Source organism: Bipolaris oryzae (assembly GCF_000523455.1).
Source record: "Bipolaris oryzae ATCC 44560 unplaced genomic scaffold scaffold_2, whole genome shotgun sequence".
NCBI lineage: Eukaryota > Fungi > Ascomycota > Dothideomycetes > Pleosporales > Pleosporaceae > Bipolaris > Bipolaris oryzae.
The window spans coordinates 369,576-380,948 of record NW_006911278.1 but is presented as its reverse complement, the minus strand read 5'-3'; the positions used below and the strand labels follow the sequence as shown (position 1 = coordinate 380,948).

General features: G+C 45.6%; 4 protein-coding genes across 4 annotated transcripts; 1 reads left to right on the top strand and 3 right to left on the bottom strand.

Moving 5' to 3' along the window:
• Positions 1–3,513: 3,513 nt before the first annotated feature.
• Positions 3,514–5,084, top strand: COCMIDRAFT_80752 (uncharacterized protein; the record flags this gene model as incomplete). The annotated part of the gene is made up of 4 exons (XM_007684433.1): positions 3,514–3,863; positions 4,048–4,290; positions 4,516–4,706; positions 4,759–5,084. The coding sequence occupies 4 exons, from the start codon at positions 3,514–3,516 to the stop codon at positions 5,082–5,084; spliced, it is 1,110 nt and encodes a 369-aa protein (XP_007682623.1).
• Positions 5,085–6,411: 1,327 nt separating this feature from the next.
• Positions 6,412–6,745, bottom strand: COCMIDRAFT_80513 (uncharacterized protein; the record flags this gene model as incomplete). Its single annotated transcript, XM_007684432.1, has 2 exons — positions 6,412–6,546; positions 6,626–6,745. 2 exons carry the CDS (start codon positions 6,743–6,745, stop codon positions 6,412–6,414), a joined length of 255 nt encoding a protein of 84 aa, XP_007682622.1.
• Positions 6,746–8,320: 1,575 nt separating this feature from the next.
• On the bottom strand, positions 8,321–8,992 carry COCMIDRAFT_21696 (uncharacterized protein; the record flags this gene model as incomplete). Its single annotated transcript, XM_007684339.1, has 4 exons — positions 8,321–8,343; positions 8,408–8,505; positions 8,555–8,625; positions 8,810–8,992. 4 exons carry the CDS (start codon positions 8,990–8,992, stop codon positions 8,321–8,323), a joined length of 375 nt encoding a protein of 124 aa, XP_007682529.1.
• Positions 8,993–9,914: 922 nt separating this feature from the next.
• Positions 9,915–11,119, bottom strand: COCMIDRAFT_529 (uncharacterized protein; the record flags this gene model as incomplete). Its single annotated transcript, XM_007684310.1, has 4 exons — positions 9,915–10,397; positions 10,459–10,770; positions 10,833–11,058; positions 11,109–11,119. The coding sequence occupies 4 exons, from the start codon at positions 11,117–11,119 to the stop codon at positions 9,915–9,917; spliced, it is 1,032 nt and encodes a 343-aa protein (XP_007682500.1).
• Between the last annotated feature and the right edge of the window lie 254 nt (positions 11,120–11,373).

The window sequence follows — 11,373 nt, the reverse complement described above, 5'->3', positions numbered from 1 at the left end:
AATACCCAAGGAGGCTTTACCAAGGACTAATACGGGTTGCAATACGACCCCGAACTCTGGTAGCAGAAATAGCCACTTGATTATCGCTCACACAAAATCTAAGTCTGTTAACACAATGGGGATACGTGCATATATGCACAGTATTGCGAATAACACATCGATGCAGTCCACAGTCCACAGCTGGACATGGTACTGTATGGCAATGAGGTGTCTTGGCTTGCGGAATTCGCCAATCTCTGAAAACGGGCTGGATCTCGATCGCCGGGTTATCTTTGCCGCGAGATGGATAGGCCAAGATTGGGTGTTATTCGGGCCACGGAACGTGGTGGTCCCCGTAGATGAGCCGGGTAATGCCGCTCAAAGCGCTGTTTCAATCGGTGTGCGGCAACGCTTATTAGTATCATTGGGGTCAGGGCACCGTGCCGCGCGCCGTATCACGGCCCGCAGAAACAATACCACGGGTTAGCACATACGATGGAATATGTAGGGATCGCAACCTGGTGTATTACAGCTATTTTGCAGCCAGTTAGGAATATACTAGTCTTAATCTGTTAGTATCTTACTACTAAAAGAAGATAAGTTTAATTTTTCCGTATTATAACTTCGAGTATGATGCGAACAAATAGGATAAAATGATTTTCAAGAATTTTTAAGAATTTTTAAGAGTAAATAGCTCTGTGGTAGAAATCCGTAAAGACTTGTAAGAAATTTCTTATAAGAGAAGGTAAGTATAGCTATGAAATAGTGTAATATAGAAAGAATGTTTTTAGTATATAAAACTAACAAATCTAACGCTTATTACTTGGCAAGGAACCCCCTGCATGTTCTGTCGTACGTGCCAACCTGCGATACTACTTATTCTTCGAGATAACCGGCAAGTACCGTGCTCTGGAACGGTACCGAACAACCTAAGTACGATACTTACAGGCTTCGTCAACTTACGCATGGTGCAATACCTGTAAATGTCCCTGGGTAGCTCGTGGATCTTTTTCGTATTTGCAGTATTTAGAATGCGACAAGGATGGAATGAGACGCGACAACAAGCCTGCTGCTGGCAAAAAGAAAAGCCTAGAAGGTTCGCTGCTCAAGTCACGTTGAACCTAGCCTTACTATATATCAGCCCGTACGTCAACCATGATATTCAAAGCCCCTCCAAGGGACACGTAATTATACTGCATCTCCGCTTGGGGCCCAGATGCTATCTGCTTTATTGATCAGGAGTAATAACATACTCGTAAGAACTTTTACTGGCGCACCATTTTGCTGCGACATACACTGGATTGAGTAGCTGGTAGAGAAGGGACCATCACCAATACGCCTTTGATAAGCAGAGGAAGCTTGAAGCGGCAGAGAATGCGGTTACTTACTAGAAATGGAGGGCATGAACACTGTCGGTGTTAAATTTCCCTTTTAAGAACAATGCTGACTCTGGTTCGGTGACTGTTCAAGGCGACTTTGTGAAACGAGAATAGGTTCCACCTGCTAGTGGCTTGTGTAAGGTCTGATCACATGTTCGAAATTGGCAACGTTCATTCGAAACAATTTACGTAGCAAAGCCAGACCCGGATCTAACATTTCCATTAATGCAGGACGGCCACTACCAAGGAAACCTCCCGAGCGGTATTCCTATTACAGTTTAGCATTGCTTTTTGGTGGGGAAACTCACCCCTGTCACCCCGTACCAAAACTTATCCCTTGTGCGCAAGAAGCTTGGAATGCGATTACATGCAGCCGATAACCAGACATTAAGGACACTGTGATACATGGCAGAATTGACGTACGTAGGCCCGCTAGCAAGGGGACGATATAAGCCAGGGTAGAGAGTAAGAGCTATACTATAAAGAGTATAATCTATACTCCGTAGAGTCATAGTTATCAAGAATAGCGTAGTAATTTTCTGTAATAAGTTATCCGAAGAAGAGCCAGATTTTCATCCAAGCGTTTCTATAGTACAAAATTTGTGACAGGTAGCACAGTACACGTTTTTTCTGCCCCGTTTACGCGGGCTTGAACTGGATCTGAAGGAGCTAGTGTGCATGGCGCGGATTCATGTCTTCGATATCGCCCCTATCATAGAATTAGTCCCATTTGTCAGCAAGTTAAGGATTGAGGGAGGCAGACTAACTATAAAGATCACCTACGACGGAACAAAGGGATTACTAGCCCTGCGGTGCTACTGTTGATTGGTCCCACTTGTTGGGCCGCATCTATTATAGAGCAGCAACATTATACAACGGTAATACTTGCAGCAAGAAGCTGGTAGTAGAATCAATTCCTATAACAACAGGCTGTACTTGCATCGCTAAAGCTGACATGGGTTAGGGCTTCTTTAGAGAGTCCGTCGGTGGTACATCAACTGATGGTCTGACTTCGGTAGTGTTCAGATTTGATCGAACAGCAGTTTCAAAACAGTTAATTGGCTTGAAAGTACTCGCCCTAGACTCCTAAACGCGGAAGACACCCTGTCCCGTTGCATTCGAAATTCTCCGTTCTATTTCTCATTCACAAATTTCAAATCGCATCTCACAATTGAGACAAAAATGATAGTGAAAGCGAGTAGGCCGCACCAAGTTCTATTTATTGTTAGGACAGAAGAAGTGGATGTCGACCACTGCTGAGATAATATCATGAAGTAGGAGCTCTATCAGTATTGCTAGCCCATAGATCATAGCCTCGTAAATTCTCAGACCGGTCCGAGTTGGATTAGAAGCTCCGGTCAAGCGATACATTGCCTGGGCAGAAAGTCCCCCAGGTATATAAAACATGGCTCCACAAGTACATTTACGGTATAGACCCAATACGCTGCAAATGAGGCGGCAGTACACTGATATGGGCGGCTTTACTTCGAAAACTTCGGTCTCGTATTGTATTGCATCATTGCTTACATTTGTGTTGATCGTATGATCATCAGTCACTGGAATGATCTACATTCAGCTGTAGGATCACCCTTATTCAGCAAATGTTAATGTGACCAATACTGTTTTTGCTACGATATCCATTCCAAAGGTCTTACCAACTTTTAGTGAAAAGTTCTAGAGTTAAGGCAATATTGTTACAGAGTTTTTTTTTGGTTTTTCAACAGCTCAGATTGTGTTCACGTATAGAGGAAGAATATGTTCATAGTTATGAAGGGCACCTGCCTGTTCTTGTCATTCCCATGCGCAAGAACCTCTGTTTGATGACACCCTAAGCTTGGCGAGGAGTTAATGAGCGCGAACCCTATACCAGGGGTAAATGCGCATGTGCGCAATCAGGAGTCTCGCGTGGCCAGTCTATACGCCGGAATGCTTAGTCCCATCTACCCTGGAGTTCGGACGAAGCTGGGACCAGAATCATCCTGTTTGAACCTCGTATAGATAAAGCTTCATCCCAAGCCCCTCGACCAAGACCCGCCGATTTTACTTACGAGCGATCGCCATACCTTAACTCTCGCTACCTCTTGATCATTCTATACTATCTGATTACATTGGACCCACACATAAACGGCGCATCACGACCTTCAATTACTCAATGATGACGGAAGTTGAAGGAAACCCTTCCTACAAAGCATACGTCATATCTCCTCCGCAGGAAAACCAAGACACCCAGCAATTCTTCTCAGACGTGTTGATAGAGGCTCTCTACCTCTATGTTCCTGTACCCTTTCACACTACACATATCTTGACAATATGTGTATCAATAATTCCTTTCAGCATTCCAAGCCATCGCGGCCAGGTTTTCTATCATGCAGAAGCCTCATATGCGCAGTGTTGTCAAGGCCTAGACAGAAATTTATTTATGCCCACAATTATCAGCATAGCACAGAAAACATACAGCATTTACATGCCGTATCATCCGTGGAATTTTGAAATGGCTAGCGTATGGTTAGTTATACTGATCGTTTTGATAATCTTCTAGCCTGATACTAATCGCGCTTCTCAGGCGGAAGGTACAGGTTTCCTCGGAGATTAGGCACAGCAACTCAACCTGCGCGCAGAGATCAGCATTAATACTCGATCACATGCTGGGATCTCCAACACCTTTGTCTAATGAAGATGAGATCTACAGCCAGAACCATGACCATGACTCAAGCTTTGATTCTGAGCAACATTTTTTCATGGATGCATTCGCGGGATCTGTGCTGGGAACACGTCCAGCAGAGCCACTGGTCGATTATCCCATGCAAGATGCAGAAAGCTGCAGTGTCATGCATACAACACCCCCAATTCAACACGAATGCCCAATCACAAAAGTCGCGGATGAATTTCTGAAAAGTTTCTGCAACACAGAATCACGTGTCATGGCGATCGAGTTTAGTAACCGCCTCTCAAGCCCAGCATTACCAGAGGGCATATACTCTGAGCCTGCTATGCAGGCCTTCAGATGTTGCGAACTAATGGCCGGTCAGGCAAAGGAGCAACTGAAGAATGCGACCTTCACTCGGTTCTTTTCTCTGTGCTTCTTTCTCCTTTGGGAGGGACTCGCATGCGAACCAGGGAAAGCAGGTGCTCGCGTAGTACGTATATTGAAAAGAAGTTGGAGTGCGAATGATTCCCTGCTGACGGTTACCAAGATCAACGCAAGAATGAGGGAAGCAGGCTTTGAGGGAACTTCACGTAGCCTGAAAACCCTCCGTTACGAGACAATATTCATAAACCGGCTTGTGGCTTCCATTGAAATGTCACATGGGACAGGCGTTGCATCGCTAGTATTCTATCACATTTTCGGTGAGAGCTTTCGGCTAAGATACTCCCCGAATTGCTGACTGAACATGCGTAGGGGCCTCAAATTACCGGCTGATCCGCCTCATGAATCGCTATGGTAGCGCCAAGAAGCTGCTTGCCATACGAAGGATCTGCGAAAACTTACAAGTTCCCAGACTTATTGGCAATCCTCTTCCCATTCTGCGGATACATGATCTGATAGGAGAGCACATGCCAGACCTTCAGTATGTTTCCTATACTCTAGACCAATGCACTTCACTGACAGTTGGCAGCATCAACGTAATCAACGCCGCAATAGGATATTTGGATGTGCACACCCCGTTATCCATCGAACAAGACCTGGATTTTCCTGGATTCAATCCTCAATTAGATTTCTCATAGCTATGATAAACGTCTAGTTCATGCAAGCCTAACTAAACCTACTACTTCGTGATAACGTCGAAATGTAATCGAAATAGCTTGTGAAGCAAGAAGTAGGCTTGAACAGCTTTTGCTGATGGCTATCTCGATATACCCAGGCTCAAAATCTTTGACAGAAGAACTCCTACACAACAATTAGAAGTTAGTTAGCCATTTCAGTTAGTCAGGCGCTCACTCGTAGACTGTTATTGAACTACCTTGATGATTACAAACAAAGACACGGGAAAAGCGATTACTGCTAATTAGCCTACATAAACATGAACTGCCTACTTCTATTGGTTATCTGCCGAAGTAGTTCCAAGTCTGAGGAGTAAACCGAAAAACGGTATCGTAGGAGCAGGTTTATGGAGGGGCAAGGTATTTAGCAGCCACGCGTAAGACTGTGGTCGTTGTGCAAGCAGTCTAGGATGCTCTGAAACTCGCTCTATTTATGCATACGAATAGATACTGTTCTTTGATCATGGAGCGCCTTTTGATACGAGATGATTTACGTGGGCTTTCTATTGAATTTTTTAGCGCCGACGACCACGACTCGGCCCGCAGGGCCCAATTTTGCTTCTGAGTAATAGAGTATCCCCTAGTGGAGAAAAAGAAAAGCGATGCATATATAACTATCTTAGAGTAGCGTCTTGTATGTCTGGCTTCCAAAGTGAATTGACTCACATTCAGTGAAATGAAATCATCATGCGTTGTGACACTGACAAATGACATAGAGCATAGCGCCTTAGCGGACAACCTGTATGGACCACCCGTCATTGCTGCTATTCTGATTTTGGCAACAAGTTATAGCACTATGCATCTATATTGTATGCTATCATCGAAGAAGAGATTTCGAATTTGATTGAAGTTGTTCGGTGCTATTAGATCTATGGGAATTCGTGACCACTGCAAAGAGCGCACGCAACACCCCCCCCCCCCGCTTTGAACGAACCAATGGCAGAAATGGTTTCCTGAAATATATGCTTTCACGATGAATTTCACAAGATTCCTAGCCTATGATATTCGTATCTCATTACATTTGGAATGATTTTGCTCACAAGCGTCTTATTTTAGCTCTTATCGGCACTTTTCTCGATTCCCCTGATACCTCGGTGCGCGTTTTCGAGTCCAAAAATTCATAGTATTGTGATATACCTGGGCTAGTGTTAAGCTTGGCCGATCGTGTCCAGGACATGATAGATCGCTACAGGCATGAACTGAGGAGACTGCCACCTCCACTGTTCCAGAAAAAAATCCCCCACGCCCATCCCACAAAAATCTTCAAAAATCCCATCCTCCTATTCTCCCTTTAGTTCCTGCAGCAGCACCTGCTGAATCCCAAGTAGCACGACTCCATAACCAAGAAACCACCGCGGTTCTGGCAGTACCACTCGCACTTCTTGGCCCAATCAACACGGCATCCAGAGCGGGCTCCAGGGCAAGCCTAGTCACAGTTAGCGTCTTGCTTCTAAACCCCGAAGAAGCCAAGAAGAATAAAAGGGAGGAGAAGGAAAAGAACGTACACGAGGAACAAGTCCAACAGCTTCGGCCTCGGCCTCTCGCGCCTCAAACGCAGAAATAGTCGGTGTGCCAGCTACAACGGTAGCAAGAGTAGCAAAAGCGGCGATGAGAGTGAACTTCATACTTGCTGTTTTCTTTTCGTAGAAAAGGACAAGGCCGAATTGTGTCTTGTAGGGGTAGTAGTGATGAGGAGAAGAAGAAGAAGAGAAGAGAAGCTTGATCGATGCTGATGATGCTCTACTTCCCAGCGGACTCCCATACTGCTTTTATACACATCCTCCCCTCATACGAAATTGTTTTCTTTACCTGATTTCAATCATTCCGCCCCCAAGAGGGCCATCTTGCGATCCATGGCTATGCAGTGAATGCGATGGATGCGAGAAGGGCTACTTCGCGTCTGGGCAACATGTGTATGCAAGCCTCGTGGGGAGCTGACAGGCGTTTTCATTACGGCACACTCCGCAAAAATATGATGATTGACATGCAGGTTGGGTGCAGTGGTTGGACAGAGCAGGGGTACCGGCATCTGTGTACCTAGATGCGAAGATAGACTGCAAGGATGAAGCTTGATGTGTTGTTACAACTTATCTCGCTTGCAAATACCCATGACGGTACGTCGTCCATACCGCTTACAAAAAAAGGTAAAGTAACTGGCCGTTGGACACAGCATAGACATTCTTAGTTTGTTACAGCTTCCAGTGCCGTTTACTTCCACATGTACCTTGGCCGTGCTTGCACTTGCTCGCATCTACCAAAATACCCCATGGCGCAAGTGATTGGCCAGCATGCGATCCCTAAAAAGAGGTACCTGCATTACCATCGCTATCATCTAACCGAAAGAGAGGAAAACTTCCTAAACCGCGGCCCCCAACCTCTTGTGTGCGGCTGAGAGAAGCGGCATCCCGGTATGTATTTATCGTGATGCATGCATACAAAAATGGCCGACAAACAAGCGCGCCCCGCCCCCGCTCTCTCTTTCCCCTCTCTCCCCACAACGTAACTGTTTAGCCGTAAGTCTTGGGGGCGGAAAATAAAAGAAGAGGAGTTATTAGTGGTTGTCGCAGTGTGGGTAGTGCTTAGGCACTGTGCGATTCGCAGATGCGAGATACGATGGCGGGTAGACGAGTGACATTCTGATTGTCGTAGGGGGCCTAAAGTGTGCCTTGCCGCGGAAAGGGGTCCTGTGGGCGTTGGTGGGCGTTTTCTGTCATTAAATTTCTTTCACGGTAAAAGAATGGTACGATGTGTTTTCTTTGGTGATGATTTTGGGGGTGATGGAGATGGACTGCTGGAGTATGGTGGTTGGTGGAGTTTAAGCGCGTGGCGCTTGGGAAGGGAGGGGGATGGCGGCCGTCGGAGGGGATCATATGACGATGCGGAGGTGAGGCTGAGCGATTCTTGTTCTGTATTTAGGGCGTGGGTGAGTTGTCCTTTGTGGTTATTTTGGGTCGAGGGGTATGCATGAATGTTGATTATCATGGTTCCGTCAATGAAAAGGGTCGCTCACAGTAGTTGGAAGCCAATGAGTGTTCATTTGGAGGGCCATGCCGAGCAACTAATTTCGACAATCTATTCTCATAACGCATTTTAGTAGTAACAAGAAAAGAAACATGATCACCAGTTGCGACCTACCAAACTTCCTTTAATATAGTCGATCCCAGCCGGGTATCTTCTCACATATTCGTGCACCACTAAATTTACAAAGGCACCCGCGAGAAGCCTGTTACCTACAGTCCTGAGCAGTGCAGCTTCAGATAAATACTAGTCTGACCACTTGCCCTTACAACTATCCGGTGATTTAACCACTTCATTTACTCCAGGACCTGTCAAAGCAAACTTGAAATCCAACCACTCAGTGCCCAACAAAAAGTCCAAGAAAAATCTTTATTCAAATACCACTATACAATTTATTCTTCCCCATCAGCGCATACCCAACTACCACATAGAACACCTCCATCTCTTTCCCTACCCAAGCCTTCCCACCCTCCCTCTCCTTCTTCGCCTTGTAATTCTCATAGCTTTCCGACATCCACCATATATACCCCAGCATCCCCTTTTACGCCGAACGATTCGTTTTAATAACAATCAAACATCCCTATAATGGCTTACGTTAGTCATACTCTTTTTTACATAGCTTAAGAAGGGAAAAAAAAGCGAGAGAAGTATGCTCATCTCAAAAAACTTACACCTTGGCCATTGCAATTGCCACTCAGCACCGTACCAGTGTTACACTGGCAAGAGTTCGAATTACCGAAGCATGGACCGCCGAAGACGATGTCGGAGCCCCTGCATACGAGGGAGAGTTGGGCTGTTGCTGCAGTGAACAAGAGCATGCTAGTGGCGAGGGTGGAGGTGAGTTGGAGCTGCATTTTGGGTGGTTGATTGGGATCGGTGACGAAGTTTTAGGAGTAGAGGAACTGTGGAACTGTGGTAGTGTTGAAGTAGTAGTTGGGAGAGATATTAGGTGTGATATTGTGTAGTATTTGTGTTTAGCTACGTCTTCTTCCTTACAGAATTAGAGGATAAGTTGGTATACACTTGCGTGTATGGCTACCATCTGTTAGAATAAAAATTACGATTGAAACCAGCTCTTAGGAGCTGATGTTATGGTCAAGCATCTAGGGAGTATAGTAAGAGAATGCCCCAAGAAGTTGCTGTTGTTTGTGGATTCCCATCATAACAATCCATTAAACCAAACACACGATTATTTCACCAAACATCAAAGTATGTCTATCAAACTATCTTATTTATTGACATAAATATACATATAGTTCGTAGTCTAGATTCATCATCAATTTATCTCTTGTTCTGTTGAACAGAAGTACGATTGAATCAGCTCTCAGGAGCTGATGCTGTGGAGGAACAATTAGGCAGTGTAGTAGGGGAAGGCCCGAAGGGTACTCAAACGAGAATCACATGCATATATAGGATTAGATGGCTGCCCGCAGAGGTCTGGATTTTTGACTGGTTTTCTAACTGGTTTTTAGCTCACTTTGCGGGTTTGGCCCACTGCTAGTGGTATTCTGGGTGTCCATCACGTGACTACACACCATCCTCCTCACATCTCGGTACGACTGCGCTTATTAGTCGTGCAGAGCTTCTCAGAGTCATCCAGATTCACATTTCTTCATTCTCGAACACCCAATTTCTCTACGAACTGATCATGAATATGGCAGCTAAAGCTGCAACCATTTTTGAATCACTATTAAGGAATGGAGAACATCGTATTGGATATCATTAACAACCCAAAAAAACAAAGCGCAAACCACCTAATCGAGCAAATCTACCGTATTAATCCTTTCCATGTCGCGCATCTGGTCCCTCACACGTTACGATCCTCGACTTCTCTGCCTTCATGGAAGATCCTGCGCACCTGGCATTTAGAATCTCCAATTTGAAATCGACTTGTACGTCTACGATGATGCGTTTCCAGGGATTCGCTTCGCACTGATTGATTATCTCATTTTCCTCGTCATCGCAGCTTGCTTCTTCGCAGTCCAAGTCGTCAGGGCTGGGGGTCTGGAAGGCGTGTATGTGGCTGTGATGCTCGTTCATACTAGTAGATACTTTCTCGTCTCGCTGAGCGTCGGAGCATCGGACATTTGACTCGATAGCGTCATGCACGAATGGCATGTTTCTGGGGAATAGACACCAAAGGTTAAGTGCATTAGCGACGCAGACTACGAACGACGCCTCGCGTAAGTACCAGGGTATGCGAGTTGTAGAATAAGCTTCGGTAAAGTCGCGGAATGTTGCTAGAAGTGCTGAGATGACCTAGCGCATAAGCGTTAGTACTAGGGAAAGGGCTAGAATAAAATGGCGTGTGTTGACATACGATAAAACTGCCCATGCCAAGTAGCATGACTAGCCTGGTCTTTTGTTTAACCGGTAGCGAGAGCGATGTGATTAGCGAGATTGCGATCGCAACGATGGATACATCGCTGCTAAGGTTGAATGTTGCATGGGCAATAGCAAACTCCTCGACTGTGCTGCAGACCGTGAAGAAGGCAACTTCAACCGCTAGCCAGCCGAAGATGATGTATACTGCCGCACCCTTGACCCATTTGATGGTGGTCGTTTCTTTGAGCGTGCGAGCGAATGTCAATAGCATACATAGTTTTAATGCGGACATCAAGGCGTGCATGCACTGCTAGATGTTAGCTTCACGTGTCGATCTGTCTTTCGACGTGTTACGTGCTACCAACATACCTGCTCAGCAACAGCAATGGCTGTTGGTTCTTTGATCCACTTATTGGAGCCACCTTGTATGGATGCGCTCACACGTTCTGATGGGGTCATGCTGCTTCCGTCTTTGGCAATTGTTGGAGTTGAGATCACTGCCAGCCCGGTATAAAGTGTCGGCACAGCCGTCATCATGATCCAGTCATCTACCGCGAACAGACTAAGGTTACGAATATGACGCCACCGGGAGAAACTGGGTGGACGATTAGCCTCATGTACAGATGATAAAATCTTGTTACTGACATTCGTAGCATAATGGTAATAATACCGATGCTGCACAGAACCCACGCCTGGAATACTAGTCCCTGTGGAAGGTTGGACAAGTTGAAAACTTGCATTGCCAGTTCTTTCCCGGTAGTTATTTTTGGAGATGTTCCGCTGCTGGAGGTTTTGTCACGATATAAACTATGGACCCGATCAAGTAACCAAGCTTTCAGGTTGTGTATCTACTTCATGAAAACGGCCGTGAATCAAACGCGAACTAGATGTGTGTGGGTGTGTCGTGGAA